We start from the raw sequence: 24,748 nt of genomic DNA, 5'->3' as shown, positions 1-24,748 counted from the left end.
GAGCAGCATAACACTCAAGGCCTTTGTTTTTTTGCAAAATGTGGTGTTCTGTTTGTGTTTGGGGTTTTTTTGCTGTTTGTCAACAGCTTGCTCTTTGTCTGGAGGGAGATTCTGATTTTCTCAAAACAAACATTTAGTTTTGGACTTAACACAGCAGTATTTGTATTGGCAATTTGTAAATGCAGCACACAATTTTGTGGTATTTTCAGACTATAGTCACTGCTCAGTTAATTTGGTTTCAGCTGAAGGCAATGGTCCCTGGGAAAAGAGAAGCCAGTATTTGAAATTCTTAGAGATATTTGGCTCAACTGCTCGAAAATAAATGGATTTAGGAATAGTTAATATGTGAGTTTCTTAGTAAAATGTTTTTCCTTAGAATTTTATCCCAAAGTTAATGTTGACAGCCTAGGTTAGTGTGGTGTTCTCTGGGAGGTGAGCAGGCAGGCTGTGAATCTGCAGGGCTGGCTGTGGAGGCAGCTCTAATCCTGCTTTGGGACAGGAAGCACATCAGGAGGTTGTCCTGGCTGTGACTCTTCAGCAAAATCAACAAATTCAAATTTTGCTTTACCTGAAATAGAAGAAAAAAAAAAGCAGCTCATATTTGTTATAATGGGGTTTGTTGTAATGTTCTCTGGTGCACACAGATGTTTTGAAAATGCCACATGATGCTTACAAGACTGGACACACCTTTAAAAGTCTGGTCCTTCCTTAGAAAGGAAGAACACTGATTACAGGACCAGGACATGGTGCAGTGCAGCCTGAGCTGGGGTTTTTGCTGCATTCCTTTCTTCACTGATACCTCACCTTGCTGCCTTCTGCTTTCCCCCTGCACTGGTGCTCTTGCCAGGTTCCCATATGGACTCTGCCCATAAGCCCCTGTCCCAGTGCCGATCCCACAACTGGCAGCTCAGTTACTGCCACCAGCAGCTCCCAGCTCTCCCCCTGCTCCGGGGCTGCTCCCAACACCAGCAGAGGGGCCAGGCGATGGCAGAGCCGGGTTGGATGCTCCTGAGCCCGGAGCTGCTCCTCACACTGCCGGGGACTCCTGATGGAGCAGTGTCACCTCGCAGCCCTGAGGCCCTGGCTGGGGCTCTCCTGGGCATTCCCAGCCCAGCAAAGGAGGAGCTTGGTGTGCAGCTCGGACCTGCTCCCAGCACTGCCCCGCTGTTGATTTAGCCACTGGATCTTATTTCTGCCAAGCGATTAACGGTGTCGGGGATTGCTGCTGTCTCATTTCATCAGATATAGGTCTAAATGTTTGTCAGACTCGAGAGCCTTTGCTTAGACCATACTAAGGTTTGGTTTGAGGAGGCAATATATTGATACTGCTGAGGCAGTTAAAATTCGTAGTTCTAGAATTATCTTATTTTTGAAATGTGCATTCTGTGAAACTATTAGCAAAAAATTAAATTTCTATGTTTCTGGTTTTTTACAATGGTTATTTACGAGCAAGAGGGAGATTTCAAAAAGCTCAACATATTTTCAATTTTAAAAGAATTTCAACTAAAAACTTTGTTCTACAGTGTGCATGTCAAGTGCTGCTACCCTATGTGTAGAACACTGGAAATTATTACAAACAGGAGGGTAAAATGACTTAATTCTGTTTCGTGTTTCCTTTTCTTAGGCATAATACAATTCCTGCAAACCCTTTCCTTCCTTTCTTCCTCTCCTTGTCTCTGTGCCTCCCCTTTGGACTGCACGTCTTTATTCTGGCTTGATTGATACCTGAGCAAGTGAGAAGTGGCTCTAATGAACTGTTAAGCATTTAACAGTGCCTTGGTACAGTGTAAAAAGAAGATGCAGATCCTGAAACAGGCAGGCAGATGCATACAAGTGGCTAAGGCTGAATGTGCATCGTCAGCTTGGGGTTTTCTTGCGTTTTATTTAAGGATTACCCACGCAATTGTAGCTTTCCAAACACATTTTGCTGGAAATGTAACATACAAAAGAGGGTTGTGAAATGAAGTTTTGTTAGCAATATATGTTTCGGGCCTCGAGGGAGGTGGGGTATTTGGCCTAAAATTCCATTTTGGCAGCTTTTCGACACATTATATGCACGGGTTTTTGTTTTGTTCCTTTTGCACCGTGGGCTTCAAGACTCCAACCAATTAATTCTGGGGGAAAAAAAGCTTAATGTAGGCTACTCCTCAAGAAGGGGTCTATTTTAACATTCAGTAAACAGATAATCCATTAGGACAACAATATACATTGTGGCAAGTGCTATCCTAGGCTTTTTTTGTCAGCCCTTATTTATAGCCTTTTGATTCCGCTTCCCTCCTGGGGTGCAGTTTCAATCATTCTCCCTCCAATCTTTGTGCCCGTATTCATGGCAGGCTGAAAACAAAGTAAGAAAGAAGCTCGTACGCAGCGCTCCATTCGCGGCCAGCTCCTCCTCTATGGCCAGCAGCCGGTTGTATTTGGCCACCCTTTCTCCGCGGGACAGACCTCCCAGCTTGAGGAACCTGGCACCCAGGCCCACAGCCTGCAACGAGACACGGCCCGCGGTGAAACTCCCCGCTCGGCCAAGGGAAGTCATTCCCAAAAATTCAGCGCCGTATCCCAAGCCAAACTGAACACCCTCGTCTCTCCGCAGAGGAAAACGGGGAAATAAAACCTCTCCGTGAAAGATTTGCCGGATGCAAACAGTAATTTTCGCTGGCGTATGAAAGGGAAAATTTATTTGCAAAAGATTAAATATAGTAGTGTTAAGGATATTTGCTTAAAATGTTGTTACTACGCAGGAATGTTGTAAGTAACTCACAGGTTTTTTGTAAACTAATGCAAGCAAATGGATCATACACACTTTTGAATATACTCCCTGCTTTGGCAAATTTCCTGTGTGCTCTCTTTAAACTCAAAAGAATAACCACTCTCTGTGGGAGAAAAAAACCCAACCCCCTAGAAAAAGCCCATTTTGTAAAATGTTGTTTCTTTCTCAAGCACAAAAAGGCTTTCTCCTTAAAAAACAGTACATGTTAAAAGCAGTATTTTTGCAATTCTGCAATTGAACAGCTTTCAATACTTACCAGATCCACGAGGCTCTCATCTGAAGATTCTCTGTCTGGACTTCCTAATATGGTGATATGTCTTTGACCTGTACATAACAGGAGGGAACACCTTCATTAGAGTATATTTTATATATTTGACACAGAAATTGTTTGGACTTCTCATTCTTTTTTTACCCTTGGGCTATCCAAGCTTAAATACAAACAGGAGTAAACCCCACCTGATAAAAATGTAAACTGTATTGCTATACTTGCTATTTGCTGCATTAGCATTCTGTTTTATTTTCAGATGGATACGGGAACGTTTAGCATCCTGTCCTGGTCTCTGCCTCTCACTGATCTGTCTGATCAGGCTGTGCTATGTATTTTAAATGTGTTCCTCACTATAGTAATTATTTTTCTTCTATTCAGAAAAGAATTTACCATCCTGACTGAATGGAATCTTTCAGTTGCTATTTACTCACTTAGATACAGCAATTCTGGGTGTTTTTAAGGAAGAAGAAAAAAAACTAAGCTATATTAAATTTGTCCATCTATTCATTAGGTATAAAAATGAATAAAGAAAATCTGATAGAAAGAGAAATCTTACATATGAAGCTGCACAGGTTCTTAATACTTACCACCAAGGCTCAATAATAGGTAGTCAACAATCTACCTAAATGCATTTTTAAACAGTTTACATGTGTCTGAATTTTTTAATTATTAATGCTTAAATTATTCAAAATTAAGATGAATTGATCACATCTCTCTTATTTTCTTTAATTCTGATATCTAACTGTGTGACACTTAGCTGCAGTGTCAAAGGGCACCCACGTTCAAAACATTCACAGTGTATTAACTGACAGTAGCTGAAACCTTGATTGCTGTTTTAAGCCCCTTGACAGGGATTTCTGAATCAAAACTTGAATTTCGGTTTCTTCTGACAAGCGCCTTCTAAATCAGAATGCATTTAATTAGAATAATTAAATGAAAACATGAAATATTTACAGGTGTGGCTTGGAGGGTTTGGTTTCAGCCTTTCCCCCCTCTACTCACCATCCAGAATTCCAGTCAGTTCTATGAGGTCTGACACTTTTGTTTGGTTAATGTACTTTAGGACAACACCACTGCACATTGCTATGTTTATGTTTTGGTCGCTTTTGAGTTTGGAAATTTGCGTGGCAGCATCTTCAGCAATCAGGAAGCATTTGGAACCAAGGGCACAACAGATCCTACTCCACTGTTCTTTGTCCTGCACAAACAAATTGAGCAAACAAATGGAGTTTAAAATACTAAACTGAATGAAAACTCTAACTGAGGAGGTAAAAATTAAATAATAATTTGGGTTTAATACTAAATATGCCCTTCATATAAACATACTACATTTTATACTGTATTTTAAATCTGTCTGCCTAAGAAAAACATACCACTTGGATTTTCCTTGGGTTTTAGGATTTTGCTAAAAAACATAAATTTCAATCTGAAATTAATCAACACTATTTGCACAAAATATAAATAAAAGATTTAAATTAAATTTAGTGTAGGGGTCTGCTATTTTGATTTCCCTACTGAAATTTATTTCAACTTGATGGAACATAAAATAATTTTTTATTGTTTTATTCAAATGACTCACTTTTGTGTTAATATTTCAAGTGTCATAGTTGTTTGAACATAAAATAATGAACAGGAGACATAGACTCAATGGCAGGACCCATAGGGAACAGAAGAATACAATGCTCTCTTTTCTTGCAAAGCTCCATTTTTCAGGGTCTTTGTTTCTTTTTTTTTTTTAATGCATTGTCCACATGCTACATGGTCCAGGCTAAATAAAGGACAAGGATATATAAAGAATTTGAAAGAAGACATTTACAAATTAATTTGCTTGCTTTGTATCCACAGAATGCAAAGTTCTCACATTAAAAACATCTCTATTTCATAATTCTGCCATTCTTGGTCTGTGGATCAGTTTTTTATACTTATGTACTTGCAATCAACATCAGGTGCCATTCCTGTATGGATTTCAAGCCTGTGCATAAGAGAAAATGAAGTTTTTGACACTTGAACAAATGTTTAAATTTTAACACCAAAGTGGTCTGGTGTGTGGCAAGGAATTATTGAATTGGTACCAGAACTAATCCTCAAGGATCTAATTATCAGGGGCAAGATGTGGCATGGGTAAACCTTGGAGATTTGGGAGGAGGAGGAGAGGCATTTCCCTTCACTCTGTTCCCAACTGCCCTTCACTTGTGCTGTAATTCTCCTGCTGATCTCATCTTGCACACATTTTCCTTCATAAGAATTCTCAAGGAAGTTTGCAGCCCTGGCAGGAGTGGGGAATGACCTGGTGTTTTGGAATGTGGTAATTCAGGGAGTCAGACTGAAACAACACAGGGAGGCAAGGCTAACCAGAGTGAGGTAATACAAACACAGCTATTCAAAAAATGAACTTTTAAAGTTCCAGTTAAAGACAAAATCAGATGGATTTTGCAGTTCATCAGTTTTAGAATTATTGTTTCAGGCACTGGGCAGATTCACAGAGCCAGCATCACTTTGCTCCTCCCCTCAATCAGTCTTTGTGTTTTCTTCATGAAAATGAACTCCCTGTATTCATTTTTAAGAAGATAAAGTGAAATTTGACACCAAGAGCAAATTTTGTATTACGTTGTGCAACTGCAGAATCTCAATCTACAACTGTAGGTTCTGCAGCAATTAAGTTTTCATTCTTTTTTTTAACAAATGGAAATTTAACCTCACGTATAAATGTGAATAATTAAGATTATACAATATCTTTTATCCATCTACAGGTGGATAAAATGCTTAATATTATTGTGCTTTATTGTTGTAGTTGATTTGCCACACTAATTAACTCTTCTAACTTTGATCACAGAGGTGTCTTACTCCCACTTGAAAAATTCTGCAGAGCAATGGTGCCAGTGACAGGACTTTGGTTATAAATATCCATCACAAAGAACTGCAGCAATAACATATTCTGATGTTTTTTGGGCTGAATATACAACAATGCTCAAATGTTTGCTCCTCCAGCCTAATATAACTCAATGTTACACATCCATTTTTGTAATACACTTGAATTTTACAATTTCACCTTATAATTTGAATAGTGTACATAAAGAGGAAAATGTAATCAAAATAACAGTGGTTTAGCAAGTAGAATCAGATTTAAAAAAGCAAATTCTTGTAATTCTTTCAGGTATGTGTACTGACTGTATTCTGTTAATGCCAGGATTTTCCATCAGAAATTATGTAAAAAATACTGAAAAATTTGGATATTGCCAATAAAATATATTCAAAGAAATTGTTAGAGGCATTTTCTAGTGATATTTTTGTGCTTAAAAACTTGAAAATCAGAAGCTTTGTATTTTACATGTTTAGTAAAAATGAGAAAAGGTCAGTGATATGCCACTGAACAGTACCACCAGTTTTTAAAGGACTGCACTGTGGTATCTTACCTCTTTTCTTAAAGGATCTATTAATGCAATAATAAAAGGAAAATTTTTAATCATTTCCACATACATGGCAACCATTTCATCAGGACTTTTGAATGTTCCAGTGAGTATTTCATATTTTTCTTTACCCTAGAAAGCAAAGTAAAAAGCATGAGAGATAAGTAAAGCAGGGCCCTGAAAAGCAGTGTCCCCATCTCTGTGAAGGCAGGGGCTGTGTGTGCTTCAATCAGGAGGCATTCACTCATCTGCCTCACCCTGTGTCTGAGTTGTCAGCAAATATTGTTAAAGAAAACTCTGCCTAAAATGACACCGTGGGCTCCAGTGGGCTCATGCCAAAGGCTCTCAACAATGCCACTGCCAAAGGAAGAGAGATCTATTTCAGCATTTTCCAGGCAATGCTGCCAGTTTGACATAATTGCAGCATGAAGTTAGCAATATTTGATATTTTTATTGAATCTTGTGTTAAAAAAATCTCATTTTTCTCTTTAAAAAAAAAGTTATTTTTTTCTCCTCATTTTCATGAAGAAAATATTGCTGGGGCAAGGAGTGCACCCTCAGTGCTTAAAACCAAGATACTGCCTTTCCCTGCTTCTTTCCCCTTTCAAAAAAAAACCAAAAAACAAAAAAACAAAAAAAACCAACAAAAAAACCCCCCAAAACAAAAAACTAGTTGAAAACCAATCTCATCATTCTGGGAAGCACAAACTGCAGCCTGGGAGGAATTTTAAGGGCACACTGTAAAACTGTGCCAGGACATCCACTGCTTTAGTGGCTTTGACAGTTCAATAAGAGAAAGTTACAGCATTGCTGGTAATTCAATGATTGAGATTTTGCACATTCTGGTACAGGACACAGATATCACAGCCAGGAGAGCAACTGCTTCCACAGAAGATATTGGTAAATGGAAGCTTTGGCACTACAGAACACCCAAACACAAAAAAGCTCATGAGGTACCAAATGGAATTGGAAGTTCCTTTTTCTGCTTAGAGAAAAACCTGATTGATCTTGGAATAAGAGGCAAGAACTATACGACTTTGTCAGGCGATAAATATATTTTGTCAAATAAAAACATTAAAAAACTGATATTAAAAAATTAATGTTGATGCACAATGAGATGGGCACTAATTTGTGTATAAATATACCATAGAAGAAATACAATCAAATGTTAAGACAGTTTGAAGAAAACAAGAGATGTATCTTAATATAATGGAAAAACAAGCAAATTCAGCCAGTATTTATAAATGCAGAGATAATTCCTTCTGTTTGCTTGATTGCTACCTTAAAAAAGGGGAGTTAGGAGCTTGTAGGTAATTCTACAGCATAATAATAATGTTAACAAACAGTCACATTTATTTTAAACCCCAAGAAAATAAAAATTGAAGAATAACTTACATAATCCATTAATTCATGAGCAGCACAATTTATTGCTAAGTACATGTCTTTTCCCAGCTCCAGACCTAAACTGTTGCAAGCTGTTTGCATTTGGAGTACCAGTTGTTCCAGACTATCATATCCTGTTGTCATGCAGCCTAAGTGTGATATTCTTAAGGGTGGTGGCTGAAAGCAAAACAAAATAATCACTTTATTTACACACATATGTATTATACATATTTATGGGCTTTTTTTCATTGTCATTTCAGTCTGCATTTAGTCATCAAATTATAGATTTGTTCTCACAAATCTCCTTAGCAGCTTTAAGGACAATTTTCTAGGAAAGAGGGATTATCAAGTGCTAATGAGCAGAGAGCAATAGTCCTTGGAAATATGTCTAGTCATGATCTCAGTCTTGTATGGCTAGCACTGGTTTAAAAAATTATATAAAGGCACTCTTAGCAACCACAGGGTTGCCATAAATGCTGTGGTGCTATGGACCAACCCTCTGCCACAAAAACATATCTTCCACTTTTAAATAGCGTTTTCTCATTAATCCTCAACTACAGCATTGATAATGACTCTGGGGAGTGTTCAAGAAACTCAAGAATCTCCCAAGACTTCTAGAAGGAACAAATTTCACAAAGGAGAAGCACCTCCAGCCCAGCTGCACACAGTTTTCTGCTTCAGGGACAGTATTGCTGGACATCAGCCACATTTGCAAGTATTGACCAAATATTTCATGTATTTCCTTCTGTCGTCAGTTTTTCTGTAGGTTTTCCAAACAATGATTTTTAACTTTAAAGTCTGGGAATTTTGGATTATAAAGATGCAGCAACAGACAGTAAAGAAATGCTGCAGTCTTCCTGCACCTCAGATAGAGATTAAATCTGCAGTTTCATGTGGTTTTCAAGATGTCTTGTTACATTCTATTAAAAGCATTGTGTATATAAACATTTTGTTCTGTTTAGTTTTTACTTCCTTAACCAAATAAGTTCTTCTTCACTGCCTACTTTGTAATTTCTCCTTTTTTCCCCTTTACAAAAAAAAATTCAAACTAACATGGTGCCTTTATCAATTTTTAATTCAGTTTCACTACTCTCTCCTTTAGTTTTCTCCTACTGAAATAAATGGAATTTTTTTTCAGAGAATCTAATGCATTGTTTCCTTGTGTATATTTTACAGAAATATTCTACCTTATGATTGCAGTACATATTGTAGTACTGATATGGAAACTACCCACCAGGAAAACACTGGCCAGCATCTTCTTGATGATGAGTTTTTGTTGTTTTAGCAACAATAAAATAGAAAAGCTTTTCTTCATCCTTTTTTTTTATACTTCACAACAGTAATGATTCTCACCTGATAATATTTAAATCATCTTAGAATGAAGAGCAAAACCTGCATGGCATTTCCATGCTACTATTTGGAAAACTCATCAACAAACTACCAGTTTTGAAGGGATAAAAAAGATCATTTGAGCCATATAAAATAATGTCCTGTGCAATACTGTGAGTGCTGCCCTTTAGCTTCTGGTTTGTATCTGCCATTATCTCTAACCTCAGACTGGACCTGGGCACTGGATGCAGCAGGATAAAGAGGGGAGTGATGGTCCCAGGGTTGGGAAACAGCACAATCCACAAATCTTACTGGTAACAGTTTTGTGGTCTACATGAGAAGTTCTCTGCTGGTTCTACATGCCTGCAAAATGCTCATTTGGATAAATTACCAGGATTTCTATCTGAGAAAAATTATCAGATCTCAGAAATTTCCCCCTATTTCATCTACTGCCCCCAAAGGGAAGGTATAGTCAGAAAAATTTAAATTATTATGTAAAATATGAGCATTTGGAATATTTAAGTCTAGCCTTGACCGTTCCAAAATGGTGATGTAGATTAATGCTTCCTTTCTTAAGAACATTTTAAGTTCCCTGCTGCTAATACCTTGTTGAAGGCTTAGAGTTAAAATCTCTTTTCTTACCAGGGCTTTTTGTGCTTTTCCTTTCCTACTGTCTGCTCGTGAACCAGGCTGTTGGAGTGAAAGAAGATAGAAATCAATCCCATGGAAAAATACAAAGAGAAAAAGAAAAGAAAAGAAAAGAAAAGAAAAGAAAAGAAAAGAAAAGAAAAGAAAAGAAAAGAAAAGAAAAGAAAAGAAAAGAAAAGAAAAGTTGACTGGATTTTCATCAAAAGAGATCAAATATTTCAGTTAGGAAATAGCTTTATTTAGTAGTTTAATAGTTTACTTTTGTGGTGGTTACTAATTTAAAATGTTTATTTCTATGTGGACATCTGTCCAACCATCATTTGTTTTTCAAGATATTCTCACCCAGCCCATCAAAAATACAGGGGATCTCCAAAATGAGAATCTAGACTCTGTACTTGGAGAAACACAACACTGCTTTCCAAAAAGCACATGCACACACTGAGACTGATTTACTGTACAGTGATAGTACCTGGAATAAAATATGTTCTGTGTGAGAGGTGTAGGAAGGTCAGAATATATATTGTACATGCCCTCTGATACCATTCACTCCCAGTATATTTCTTCAGGTAAACAGAAAGCCCTATGCTTAGAACAATGATTTGTTCTACATTTTTTGTTTAGTATCACCAAATGGCCAATGTTTTATCCATCTGTCAGAGAAACACATCCTCTATTCTGTGTCATAAGCCTGTAGGAGGCTAAGTGTTCCATGTGGATGTTTGAAAGGACAAAGGTAGTAAAAGATCAAATGAAGTACATCTCACTGTAGGAACTCATTTTTTATTGTACCGTTTTGGCTGGAGACTCCAACTTTCTTGTAATTTCTTTCTGAATTTCCAGAACTCTTTCTATGCCCTGAAATTAAACAACAGTAATCTTCAAAAAAAAAAAAGTTATATTAATTCATTTTAGCAGCTTAAATCACAAGAGAGAACACTTAATCTAAATGAAAATTTTAATATAAAGTCTTCAAAAAAGCCCAAACCATTACAGATTCCTTAACACAAACTCTCCTTCCACAAAATGCAGTCATGTCCAAGGATAAAGGGTTAGTAGCAGTGGAATGAGCAGGAATATTTGATTATGGGATGTCAAGGAAAGCAGTCTCCTCCCCAAAGGTAGCCCTTCAGATATCTAACAAGTAAAAAGATCTGGGTCTGTATTTATATCTGAGAAGTGGGAAGGTGATGATCCCTGTTCCCAATTGGGACTCTGCCTAAAACTTCCTAAACTCTGACAAGACTGAGTGCATTTACCTTCAGAAGAGTTCCAAGAAGCAGGGGAAAAGAAAAAAATCACTGTCTTGATTTTAAACACTGGGAAACACTCCAATTAAATGAATTCATTGCTTTTAATGCAAGGCTCCTTTTCCTTTTCAGCTGAGCTAGTAAATGTTATTAGTGTGAACTTAGTAAAGGACATTTCAGATTTTCTCAAACTGTGCCAGTAAAGGAATACTTTAGGGGGCAGAAGTCAGTCACAGCTGGCAACAACACAGGACAAACAGCTTCGAGTTCTGCACTGCAGCAAACTCCTCCCTCCTCTCCCATGGGCACTGGGAGGCATCCTGGCTTTGAATGGGGCAGAATTAGGGACCTTGTTAACAGCTCTGGGGGACAATCCAGAAAAGTTAAAGGAAAAGCAAAAAGAAAGAGAATCGAGCTCAGCTATTTGTTCAGGTCAGCAGCACACAAAGTAGAAATCACAGCCCTAATGGAGGCATCTTGTGCAGATACATTCTTTAATGCAACACAGGGCTAAACAAAAAGAGACAGGGCTGATCCCATCTGTCTCACCCATCCTTCTTGCTCTTTGTATTCCCTTCTAGTGTCACAATTTCATTTTAAAGCAACTTATTCCCAAATATTTCATGCTTTTCTGTGAAATTGTTATGGGTTGTTTTGTATGCTAGATCAAACAACTGGTTATTATAATCTACTAATGCAAAAACTATTATTGTGTGACACAATTCCTTGACATCTTCAATGCACTGATTTTTCCTCTATACAAACATCCATTTTTAACTTAAATCTTCATGGTTCTTCTTTAAAACATCTTTTTACTTAGTTTAATGTTATTAGTGTTAGAATTCTTCACCAACATCTGTTAAAACTTTGGCTTTGTAAGCTAACAAAAAATGAAAAATATAGTTTGTAAGGACTATATTGAAAAGACCTATATACTTATGTATATATGTACTTAGTATGATGTCTGTAGAATACATTTATTAAAAAAGGAAACACTACCTGCTGGAGTGGTAACTCAGCTGGTGGTATAAGCATAACTTCTTTGACTAATTTCAGTTTTGTAGGTGAATTTTTTTCACAGTTCAACACAGTAATCATCGGGAGTGGTAGAGTAATTTCTTTAGGTGACTCCTGCAATTGGGAGTGCCAGGTGAAAATAAAAATGTAAAAATCAGAATAATTTCTTATATATTTTAGTTATGGTACAACATTCAAAAACTGCAAACACAGGCAGTGGTGTTAAGGATATATTCTGTGAGGCAAATTTAATACCACTGGCTGCAATAGTTATGGTAACTAGAATGAAATAAACCAAATGGCCAAAGCCCCACGTACCTGGCTGTGTTTCAGCAGTGCAGTGTGTAAGTACAGTGGCACACAGCTAATGGTGGCCCCAGCCTTTGCTACGGCAAGTGATGCTCCCCCAATGGCCAAGCTGCCACACAGCACGGGCTCAGCAGGTTCTGCAGCTGGGATGGTATTCCCTCCATCTGACACCTTCTTTCCTGCTACACAGAGAGCAGTAGCTAAACATTTTCTTGGTTCTAAATGTATGATTGTGGCTCAAAGTTATGACAGTAAATATGGTACTGTCATTTCAGTGCGTACTCAATGCACTAAAAACTAATAATTTATTTTTTTAAAACTTAATTTTGTCAGCTGTTTTATATGGAATGACCTTACAAGTAAGAAGAGTACCTGTCCTCACTCTGGTTTCAAATGTATTTCAGGTCTTTTTCTTTTGGAGATATTTCAGCCACTGAAATATGTATTTTTATTTATCTGTGTTTGAATCCAACAACATTAAAGCATTTTTCATGTTCCTTTCCAAAGCATGCTATCAGTCTTCTTTATTGTGCTCCTTAAATGCTCAGATTTTGCATAAAAAATGGCAGATTACATTATAACCTGATTGGGAGCACAAACACTTGATTTCTTCTAGTAATGACTGTGAGAAAAAAATCAGGCCTATCACAATTGGAATTCCCAAAGAGAAAACAAGTCTTTTAAATATTACACATTAAATTTTTCATAAGAATTTATTTCCCTTTCAGATACAATACATTTGTTCCAAATGCTTTATACCAAACAGTTCCCACTACCATATTTATTGTCTATAGGGCTTACATGAGCACTTAGAGGGAGCACCTGCTGAAGCTGCAGTAAGGGATCTGATTCCCAAGAACCAGTGCATTGGGGACTGGTTGACACTGGCTCCAAATAGTCAGGCACTGAGTCTAACAGTCAATGCCACAATTAGTGAAAACACATAATAGATGTACCAGCAGAAGCTTGACTCAAATGTCAAATAGACCACGATGATATCTGGATAGACCTGACAACTGCAGAAGTTAAATTTCAGGTGAAAGGTGAACTTACTGTGCACACATCCAATATGTGAAGTGGAGGCATTTTACTGACAGCATATGACAGTTGCAACTAAACTGATAAGAAATAATAATTTGCCAAAATTTTCTGCCCTTCCAACAAATGACAACAACCCTTTTTTGTCCGAGTTTAATGTATAGATGGAGATAACATATGGTGGTTTTTACTTTGGGTTGTTTGGTTTTGGCTGTGTATTCTTACCTTGTTTTTCTACCCTTACACCAATTTTTCCTTTTTCCTCTAGTAGGATGTTTGCTTACTTCCTTTTACTCTATACTACCCCTCACTCCCATCTCACACTCTTCTTTCATTCTCCTTTACTTTCCTCTCTATTTTCTCATTTTCTCAGTGTTAGAAGGAAACTTTCCTTCCTCTTTCAATTGTTTTCAGCTTCTATCTTAATTCTATTTCCTTTTTACTACTCAGATCTGTGATTTCCTTTTCTTTCCTTATCATTTTCATTCTTCATTTGCATCCTCCTCCATTCTTATTCCTCACTCTGAAGAATAATAACCTCCTGTCTAAACCAACAGTAAAACAAAGGCAGAAACTGTTCAACCAATGCATGTGAGTGATGAGGAAAGTGTATTTTCCCCTCCCTCATTTTACTGCAGAAACTGCTGTGATCAAAAAGGTCAGGAGAGAGTAACCAAACCCTCTGAACATGAGACAGGGTGTTGTTTAGGATCTTTTTCAATATCTGTATTGAAGAAAATATTAAAATGAAATAAAGTAAAACCTGATTTTCGTCCCTTTTTTTGCTTAGGTGTTGAGGCTGAACGGCACGAAGCAGGGGAAGTAGTGACTTTTGCTGCTTCTTCTTGCTCTTGTTTTTCTTTTTCTTGCCTTTCAATTTCCTTTCTTTCTTCTTCCTTGTTTGCAAAGTATTCACTGAGGGAGGATGCATAAAAATTACTGGGTCAAAATTTTGTTAGACATGTGACATACAGGCAGATGTGATGCAGGCTAAAGAACATGCTAGGAGGTAGGTTAAGTGCTTGTGTTTGAGCTACTGCCATAGATTCCCTGTGTGAAGCTGGAGAAGTCCATAAATTTATCATATCATTCTTTTTTGGCAGTCATCTGCATCACTGATTAAACAAAAAGGACCACAATGATCTCAAACCTTGGTACAAGATTCATAAATCACTCTGGTTTGAAAGTCAGCTCTGAGCAGACAGTTTGAGCATGAAGGATTTATTTCCTCTGCATGGGTAGTAACAGATCCTGTCATAACCTCATGACATCCATCAGCCTGGCCTAGGTTAAGACAGTAGGTGAGTTGTACACTGGCTATTGTGTGGCTGCAAACTCAGAGGTGGCTGAATTTCAATTACATGCATCAAGTGAAATCTTCACCCACGGGTCACAGAAAGCCAACTCAGGCAAACTGAGTATGTGAGATATATAAAGTAGTGTAAACAATGCATTAAAATCTTATTTAGACTCACTTTCCAACTGAGTCCTTATTCCCTTTATCAAGGTTTTCCCAAATCTAGTCCACATGGAAGGCAATTAGGTCTGTTTGCTACAGCCTGTGTTCAGTGTTGCAGCTCAAAACAGCATGCTTTTTACATCATAATTATGAAAAGCAGGCAATAATGTGGTGAAATGGGTCTGAGACAGACCTTGTATCCTGAAAATATTTTTTAAAAAGCAGAAAATATTGAATATTCTACATGTCTTTCATTACAATGTAAATAAATGGTGAATATTTCAAATATTTCAAATTCATTATTTTCATAATATGCAAGACCTACCCAAGAATCTTATCAGCTTGACACTGGTCAGTAGGGTCTAAGTCCCTTAACATTGTGTTCAGTGATTCACTGACCCATTCCACAGCAGTATGAACAGAGTCATTTCTTTCTTTCTCATCAGCTTCAATTGTTTCAGGTAAAACATTTTCAGGTATTTGAGAATGAGTAGCCATAACAGTGGAACAAATCCTCTGGAAAAAAAAAGAAAAACAAAAACAAACAACAAAAACCCCACCAAAACAATGTAAAAGGGTTAAAACACTATTTAATTCCTAATGTGGAAATGTCATTTGAAAGACTAAGAGGTATGTCCTTAACAACTCTACAAGTACATATCTCCAAATCTATTTGCTCCACTTACCTTTTCTCATCCTTTTTTTAGGCTCTTATACTTTAGTAATTACAGACATTATTCAAGCTTTTTGACCTAAAATTACAACTACATTGGCAAAACCCCTCTGACAGATCTGCCTTATGCTATCAGAACAGAATGGAGTTATTTTAAGGACCATACAGTCATTAGGACACCTTTTACAGCAGCTGTTGGTAGCCTGTGGTACCATGATTCATCAGCATTCCTGCTTAATGCCATCCCTCATGATCAATTACTTTTGTTTTACTTAGATAATTCAAACCTATCTTTCTGTACTGATGAACAACAAATGATATTAATAAAATTCACTTAAAGGAAGACATAATTTACAAATTTCCCACAGTTGCCTGCATTAACAGTATTAACTTTATATCCTGTGAATATCTATGAGGTTACATGTAATTCAAGAATTAAGTGAACCAGAGTTCAACTGAGGGAAAGTAGAAATAATTACTCCACAATGGCTAGAGCTGCAAAGATGTAGTTTGAATATTTCAGGTTGGGGAAGAGATGAGCCATCAATTCTGCACTGCAGGTGCTAAATGGGTATGTTTGACTTTACTGTCACCCACATCAACCTATTAGCTCAGTGTAAAAGAAGTGCCTCCATCTATACTGTGTTTCATCTGTACTGTATTTTTCTGAAAGTGTCACACAAAGAGAAATATAAAGTTCTGAAAATTAAAGAAAAAGGTGAAATGACAGTGAACATGTAAGGTTAGTATGGGGTGTAAGGAAAACCTACATGATCATTAAGATAGAAAAAAAATTAACATACAGAGATACACTATCAGATCTCACTCACAAAACATTGTCTAATTCCTGGAAAATAAAGCTTTCATAGCTGCTGTCACTAACTTTTCACTACACCTTTTTTTTCCAAGTTATAACACTCAGCTGGGATTTATGTCTTGTCCTAAAGATGGAAAATAAATCATTCCTTGGGATGTGAGAAGAATAGTACCACTCTCAGATACATATTGTCCTAGTAAAATAAATAAAACAAGAAGAAGCAGCTCATACCTTCTCACAGTTTTTAACTGTACAGTATATTTCCACTTCTAGTGTTGGCTGACCAACTCCATCAAGAACTTTCCTTCCAACTAATTTGCATATTACAGGAGCTTTTGAAAATTTAGAAAAGTAGTTAGCCTTAAATGAAAGAGAAAGAACTCAATTACAAGTCAATTTCCAGGCAATGAGGCTTTTATTTCATGAAATACCTTAGAATCAAATCCACCACTAAACAAATCCATTATGGGTCTCTTCCAACCCAGCATATTCTATCAATCAATCTACAATTTGTATGTTCCAGCAAGCTTTGAGCCCTGTGAGAAAGTGGAAACCATGACTTCTGGCAGGCAAAGTCCTCATTCTTCTTCCATGGTCTTTACTGGACCTGATGAACTATCATAACTCAATACATTTGGGTCTGTGTTTGTAGTTAATAAACACTAATGTTGGTTTAGAAAAAGGACTGCATTTTTACCTAAGGTTTCTATATACTTCCTTACTAGTTTCATTATTTAATCTGGAGAGTTCATTATTTAATTGGAGAGTCACCAAACCACAGGTTACCCAACGGGAAAAGTACAAAGCACTTTGGGCCATGAAGAAGAGGAACGTGGCAGCTACCAAGCAAAGCAAAGAAAGGTGTCACCAGTTCCAGTCCCTTCCACTGAGGATGGCAAAACACTTGGAGACGGGAAACAGATGGAAGAAGGGAGATGGAATGAAGTATTTCCATTCCACAGCCACTCTCCCATCAAAGACCATACAAGAAATCTTTTTTTTTTCCAAGAGCTGCTCACTATTCTAGTATTGGCAATTCCACTATCACCATTAATTGAAGTTTCATTATGATTACTGTCAACAGTACTTTGCCATGTAGGAAATGATAAAATTGCTCTGTTCTTGACCCTTCAGTGGGGCCCATTTGCCTTTCACCAGCAGCAGCAGTGTGAACAGCACCCAGTCTCCTGTCACCGCTGGCCAGGGAGTCATCCCTGCTGAGCAGCAGTTTTGTCAGGGACAAACACCAGTCCATCTCTGGACTACTTTGTTTTTGTGTCGAGACAAGCAACCAGCAGAGGAGAGGCCCGGCTGCTGCGGACACATACTGGCACAGCACCCAGCTGCCATGGCAATGCTTGCCCGGGCCAGGGGACAAACCACGGAAGTGTCACCGCGCCGAGCTCCCCGCTGCACCCCCGGGCTGAGGGGGCACGGGCTCGGCGGGCACCCACACGGCCCCTCCGCAGGGCCAGGAGAGGCCGCTCCGCTCCCCGCCCGGCTGCTTCCCCCCGCGATACCAGCTCCCCGTAGAGATCCTCGGGGTGCAGCGGGAACAGGGCGTTCAGCGCGTCCTCCATCCGCTCCGGCACACGGTGCCCTCGGTAATACTCAGCCGCCTCCCGCCGCAGCCGCCGCCGCTCGTCCGCCTCCATCGCGGGGCCGCGGCCGCTGCCGGGCAACGGAGCCGCCCGGCCCTTCCCCCGCTCCCCCCAGCCCCAGGGCGGGCCAGCGGCACCTCAGGGCGCTCTGCCCGGGCCTCACGTTCCCGAGGCTCTGCTCCCTCAGGGAGCACCCCGGGTTGGGGGCAGAGCTGCTCGGTTGGGCCCGGTTGGGTTCCTCGGTGCCGCACTTCCCTCAGAGCCCGGTCACCGCCTTGCGAGTCGGGACGCCCCGACCAAGCGCTCCTCGGTTTTAACAGCGCCCGAGCAGCAAAACTCTGTGAGATTGTGGTCCTGAAAAGAGGGACAGGCTGTGTGTGGTTTGGGAAATGTCTGGTGAAGACGACGCTGCAAAGCGCCCGCAGTAACTCCTGCGTTTGAAAGCCCTCTATTTTCAATGAAAGGAAACATTTCGCGACCTAAATGATCATTTTTAGCCCGCAATTTCCTACAAAAACTTTCACTTTCTTACACTGTTCACTGGTAATTTTGTTGAAGTAACTGAAAATGGAGATACTTAAAAGCTGTTAGCTGCACGCTTCCCCAGCTCTAAAATCAATATGTGTGGACCTTTGGTTATTGTGTGCTCACTTCTCCAGGTGGGGTGATAATGAAGAAAAATCCCTAAGGAATCATTTTCTTTTCCTTTCACATCCTTTAGAAATACTATGGTACCTCTCCAGAGATTTAAACCCTCTTCTTTAAAAGCTGTTTCCTCTGAAAAAGTTTCTAAACTGACACTACCTGTTCCTTGAGGAGAGTGGGTAGCAAATGCCTCATTAGGTTTTTTTCCTTCAGGAGGAGTTGATGTGGTGGGTGGCTGCTCCTTTGGGCAGCCTCAGGAGGAGCTTGTGCACTCAGAGGCCTTTGTGGCAGTAGTCACATAGTGCCAAATATTTGTCACATGCACAGACTTGCCCCAGAAAGCTCCAATTTGATTAAATATTCCTGGAAGAACATTACCTGGAGGTAAATGGTGCTGGTGTGGTGGTCTCTGAGCATAATCATATGCTGTGTAATACCATCCCATGTGAGAACTGTGCCTTCTGGTGTGTTTAAGTGCCTCTCTCTATCAGTTTCCCACCTTCTGCCCTTTCACAGGCTCTAAACAAAATGAATCTTCACAGTTTTGGGGAGTATGTGCAAACATGGCCTCAGCAGATGAGCCTGTGGGCTATGGCCTCCCCCAGGCTGAGCCTGGCCCAGGCTGATTTTCAGGACATCTGCTGGGTCTGGCTTTCTTGCAGATACAGTCTTCTCCCTTAGTCTTGTTTCCTTGTCCCTAGACTAGATGTAATTGAACAATAGTATCGTGTCTGAAGTTCTGTTAGGCAGCTTAAGTCACAGCCCAAAGCTGCAGTCAGGTGGAGGAGGGGTGGGCTTGGGTGGTCTCAGCCTCTTTATACCATTTTGCCATAATGGGCAAAACTCCTTCATAGCAGCGTTTAAGTCATTACCCATAACATTTCAGTCTCTGTCACTGCTGATGTGTCCAGAGCCCCTGTGAGCCTTTGGACACAGTGCCACACGACAGACACCCTGAGCCCTGCACTGCAGAGCCCTGGCTTTGGAGGGTTTGCTGGGCAGGGCACAAGGATGGACAGATGGACACAGCCAGGGAGCTGTGGTCAGTGGCTCCCTGCCCAGGTGGAGGCCAGGGATGAAGGGTGTCCCTCAGGGCTCTGCCCTTGGCCCCAGGGCTCTTGAGTGGCTTTGCCAGGTGACACAGATGGAGCTCCCCCTGAGTGTGGTGTTTGCAGGGGACAGGAGGCTGGGCAGGGCAGGGGCTGAGGAGAAGCACTTGGGGTGTGGATGGAGAAGCTGAGCCTGAGTCAGCAATCTGTGCTGCCAGCCCAGAAAGCCACCCTTGGGCTGGGCTGCATGAGAGGAGTGAGGAGCAGCAGGTCAGGGAGGTGACTGTGGCTCCCAGTCCATTGTGTGAGACCCCCCTGGAGCACTGCAGCCCTGTCTGGGGCACAGCATCAGAAGGATGTGCCTGTCAGAATGAGTTCAGAGGAGAGAAGCTGAGATCCTCAGAGGGTTGGAGAACCTCTGCTATGAAGAACAGGCTGGGAGTGTTGGCATTGTTTAGCATAGAGAAGACTCCAGGGGACCTTTAGAGCCCTGCCAGTACCTAAAAGGGCCCCCTACAAGAAGGGGAGAGATGGGGAGAGACTTTTTACAAAGATATGTAGTGATAGAAGAAAGGGCAATGGCCTTAAACTGAAACAGATACAGATTAAATATTAGGAAGAAGTTCTTTGCTCTGAGACTGGTGAGGCATTGGCACAGCTTTCCCAGAGACACTGTGGATGTCCCCTCCTTGGAAAAGAAGAAATCCATCAGGTTTGCCTTAAGTGAAGCAATGAGATGAAGCAGAATGATACTCATTTAATAACCCTGCACTCTTGTTTTCAATAAACTGTTGGAAATACTAGCAGGGAGTCCCTCAAGTATTTATCATTTTTGTTTCCTGTTTCATGAATGTTACATGCATTATCTGTATGGCCATGTAATTTCCATTAACAGTAATAGTAATTGTAAGCATGTAGAAAGAGGGTGGCTTATCCTGTGATCCTCCCTATTACAAAGTAGTTAACTGATTAAGGTTAGGATACCACAAGCCACTTCATACCATCCGTGAACTCTCTGCAACCCCATTATCTTCATTAGGCTTGTGTGGGTGTAATTAATTGGTGTTTAGTTACCAGTTGTGTTGAATGAAAAGAATTTAGTTCTATTTCTCTTAGTTTTATTGGCCCCATGGTGCTAACAGGCTAAAGTGTAATTAAAAACTCTCTAATCAAAGTATATGTAACAAGAGCCAAGGAACAAACCCAGTGAGGAAAAGCCTGTGATTGGTGTAACTCTGGCCTTTGAAAAATGGCTGGGTGCAAATGACACCCTGTAGTAGTTCTTTTTGTTGTTGTTGTTTTTAAACAATGAAGATATTTCACTTATATCAACACATACATTAAAACCCCATCTGTATAGTTGCAACCATGACATTCCTAGGGGTGACATCATATTTTAATGTCTTCTCAGCAGATTTTGCACCAAATCATCTAGATTGCCTCTTATTTTGGTTTCAGACAGAAATGGGTCATGTTTCTTCTGAGAGCAACCGTATGGAGTTTTTTCTCACCTCGAGCTTCATTATAACTCTTGTGCCAGGAAAGAAATGACAACCAGCTTTTCCTCGTTTATGATACTGTGTTGTGTGTGTTCCCTTTTTCATGTGCATCTCCTTTGGGCATAAATACGTGGTGCTAATGCTCTACACCCAAGTATAATACCACATGCTTAAGGGTTGTATGAAGGATTTGCTTTTTGCTGTTCTAAAATGCTTCTTTAAAGATATAAACTTGACCCTTAAATCAATTAAGATCATGGTCTCACTGCCATCTGTGTTCTTGTAGGATTTCACGGAGGAGTGTGCTCATTCCACTGACAAGGGCTTCTTTGAAGTCAGCTCTGAGCACATAAAAACTGCCTAACATTTAAAATAAAATCAGGATTGTCTTTTTAGTTTGTTGATACAAATTCTCTTCTACAGATATATTACTGTTTTTGAAGAATTTACATTTTTTAAAAAGGCTTTTTTTAAAATGACTTTTTATATATAAAATGCTTCTGTATTGTTTCTTTTTGTTCTTAATATTCTAGATCCTCTAAAGAAAAAACTCCAGTAATGAAGCTAAATATAACTTTATGTATAAGATTAAACAAAAGATTCTGTCCTTGGACATGGCTGAACACAACATTTAGATTAGACTTTTAGTCTAGATAAAAACTTGCAAAGACTTAAGTAATATATATATGGCATGTTTGGAAATTCCTAATAATTATCTAAGACTTCCCCCAACTCCCCCAGCACTATTATTTTAATTTCCCAAGTACTCCTATGTGAGTTCATTTGCCTTGAGTAATCATTCTCCGCTCCAATGGTTACTTCAAGCTGAGTGGGCTTTAGTACTAATTTCTTTCTAAACTTTGAGGATCCTTCCTGTGGGTCTGTTCAGCCCCTGCTGTGCGAGGGTGAGCCTGGCCTTGTCTGCAGGAGCTGCTGAACTGCAGGCTGAGAGCTCACAGGCTCTCATTTATCATCCTAACTCCAAAGGTGGTTTGGAACACACAGTATTTAAAGACAAGTTTTTGAGCTGAGTTTTGAGTTTACAGAAGGTCGTCCTCAAATTTAGATATGGTTTTGTAGTGTGTACGTTTTTTTATGTAATGCATGGGTTATTGATAAGTTCTAGGTTTAGTCTTGGAGATCAGGAGTTTGCTACAGGATTTCTTTGTGTGTGCATTTTGAAATAACTGTTGTGAACTTTGGGGCATTACTAAACCCTACATAGTTCAAGGACCCTGATGTGATGGATTACAGGGATTTTTGTCTGCATTGTCAATATGCTGCTCTGAAATGTTAACACACTTGCAAATATATGCAGAGTCTGAATGTTATCAGGCTTTGTGAGATTCATATTCAGTACTTTTCTTTACATGAAATGTGTGCTAATACAGCAGTTACTGCATATGAGGTGATTTCAAAGAGGATGTGGCAACATGGCCATAATACATTTATAGTACATAATTCATAATACAATTTATACAATTGTGCAGTCAAGCTCAGAGATAAACAGACAGTTAGAAAACGGCAGACAGAAAATTTATTACAGTGGAATTACCATTTTCTACATGTTTGTTGAAAGAAGAGGCCCTTCTGAAAATAATTACTTTATACCTTTTCAAAGGTTATGAGCACTAAACCACCTGTTTTTCCTAATGCTCTCCATTCATTACTTTCACTATGAAGAATTTTGCAGAAGACATTTTTTAAATTTTAATATTTTTAACTTCACCTTTCATGTTTTGCATCTTCTTTTTCTATTGAATTAGAAATCAAAATTTGCTTAAGCATTGGAGAAGTGGCACTTGCAGTTCCAAATGCAGAAACTTTTGGGGTGGTGGCAAGCAATTTGTAGGTTATGTTATTGATCAGCAGAGCAAAGGGTTACATGGCTGAGAAGTGCAGCCTGCCTAGTGCAGATGAACTGGTGATCTGTGGGGTACATGAAAAATAAAGTTTGAAATCTGAGTCAGTTACAAGTATGTAGAAGCTGAGAAGAATATCACAATGAGTGAGAAAGTGTTAACTGAGTTCTCAAGTTCTTGTGGACAGATTTTAAGGGAAGCCTTTATGTTTCTTTCTAGGTAAAATGAAGCTGGTAGCAGAAGGGTTTAAGGAGTTCAAATAAAAAGATAATTTGTACATTACTGTAGGGAATTGTGGTATTCCTGCATCCTGTTATTTTTGTTGTTGTTTGGGGTTTTGGTGTTCTGTTTGGGTTTGTGTTTTTTGGTGTTTTTTTTTTTTTTCTTAAACACATTTTTTGGGGGAACAGACTGAGTCTGGAAGAAAAGGAAGAGTGGCATTTTTTTCCCCATGGTATATCTCCTGATTTTTACAACCTTAATCACTTGGGGCATGTCTTGAACTTTTAACCTTCTCTCCCCAGCACTGATGCAGTGAATAATGGACTCTCCTGCCTGACACATAACTAGATTGCAGTTCAAAGTGGATGTCACAAGCACTATTGCACCATCTGGAGCAAAAGCTTGACTATCATTTAGTGATAAGCCCATAAGATCATATGAATTTATAACTGACTTCATTTCTTCCATTTCAATAATTTAGGTTTCTTTAATTCAAAAATAGGGTCTGTTATTTTTCAAAAAACTTGCTTCCTGTTGCAGTATTTTTACACAATTCTGCAAAATTTTCAGATCTTTTATGAAAGTTGTGACATTTATAACCATTTTGATCTCTTTTTCATTACAAGTTTTAAATAGCTCCCCTGGGGCTAGGGAAATGTTGTGTGAGGTGTGGAGGCAAAATTCCCAATGCTGCCCTATTTCTGTTGTTATCTTTAATTGTTTTCTTCACTTCAAGACTCAATTAATTAAAAAAAGAAAGAAAAGGAAATAATGTTCTTACATACTCTATGCACATTTTTGAAGTAAGTTGTGATTGTAAACTGAAAAGCTTTTCAAAGTCTGACTTCTGAAGAATACATAATATTAACAGTTCCGTATAAGACACTCAGACATGTTTGAATGACATCCAGCTTATGCAATGAAATATACCTTATTTTGTAGGAAAAGAATCCATTGACTGGCATTAGTGCTTGGGGATGTACTCATCCATGAAATACTATTTTTATAAATTTTTTCTACTGAGAGAATCCCATTAGAAGCTTGTTGTGTGGCTTGTCTCAAAGCAGAAGATTTTGAGTGAGCCTGTGCACCTTTGACTTCCATTGAAAATCGATGACACTTGTAAATGCATAGCATTTCTGACAGAAAGGCTGGAAATTAAAGAGTTCCATGACCATGAGGTCAGTCTGCTGGGTTTGTAGTGTTTTGGAAGAGATGTCACTTTTGGAGCAATAACCAGGCATGGTGCATTTGCACAGAAGGGATTAGTTCAGATTTCAAATATCTCTGTTTTCTAAAATTAAGCAGTGGCTGATACAGACATAGAGATAGTGAATGTTTCTAATACAAAACCTGCATTCATTACTTTCAGAAACTGATAAAAATGCTTCAAAATTCAAACACATATGGACCAATACAGAAATATTCTACTTCTGAACGTGGCTTGGTTTTGGAAAATATTTTTGGTTCAACTGAACAATTGAAAACTGTATGAAATAAATAAG

At 39.0% G+C, this 24,748-nt stretch overlaps 1 protein-coding gene across 1 annotated transcript; it reads right to left on the bottom strand.

Annotated features, from left to right (window-relative positions):
* Positions 1-168: 168 nt before the first annotated feature.
* On the bottom strand, positions 169-18,020 carry ENO4 (enolase 4). The gene is given in 15 exon segments (XM_039709321.1): positions 169-482; positions 485-568; positions 2,365-2,482; positions 3,027-3,094; positions 4,041-4,236; positions 6,452-6,577; positions 7,841-8,005; positions 9,800-9,847; positions 10,595-10,660; positions 12,052-12,183; positions 12,388-12,557; positions 14,180-14,331; positions 15,201-15,391; positions 16,597-16,725; positions 17,886-18,020. Coding segments are annotated over 15 exon segments (1,857 nt in total). The 3' UTR covers positions 169-405.
* Between the last annotated feature and the right edge of the window lie 6,728 nt (positions 18,021-24,748).

Source organism: Passer montanus, unplaced genomic scaffold (genome assembly GCF_014805655.1).
Source record: "Passer montanus isolate IOZ18808 unplaced genomic scaffold, ASM1480565v1 scaffold21, whole genome shotgun sequence".
Taxonomy (NCBI): domain Eukaryota; kingdom Metazoa; phylum Chordata; class Aves; order Passeriformes; family Passeridae; genus Passer; species Passer montanus.
This window is presented reverse-complemented; position numbering and strand designations above follow the sequence as displayed.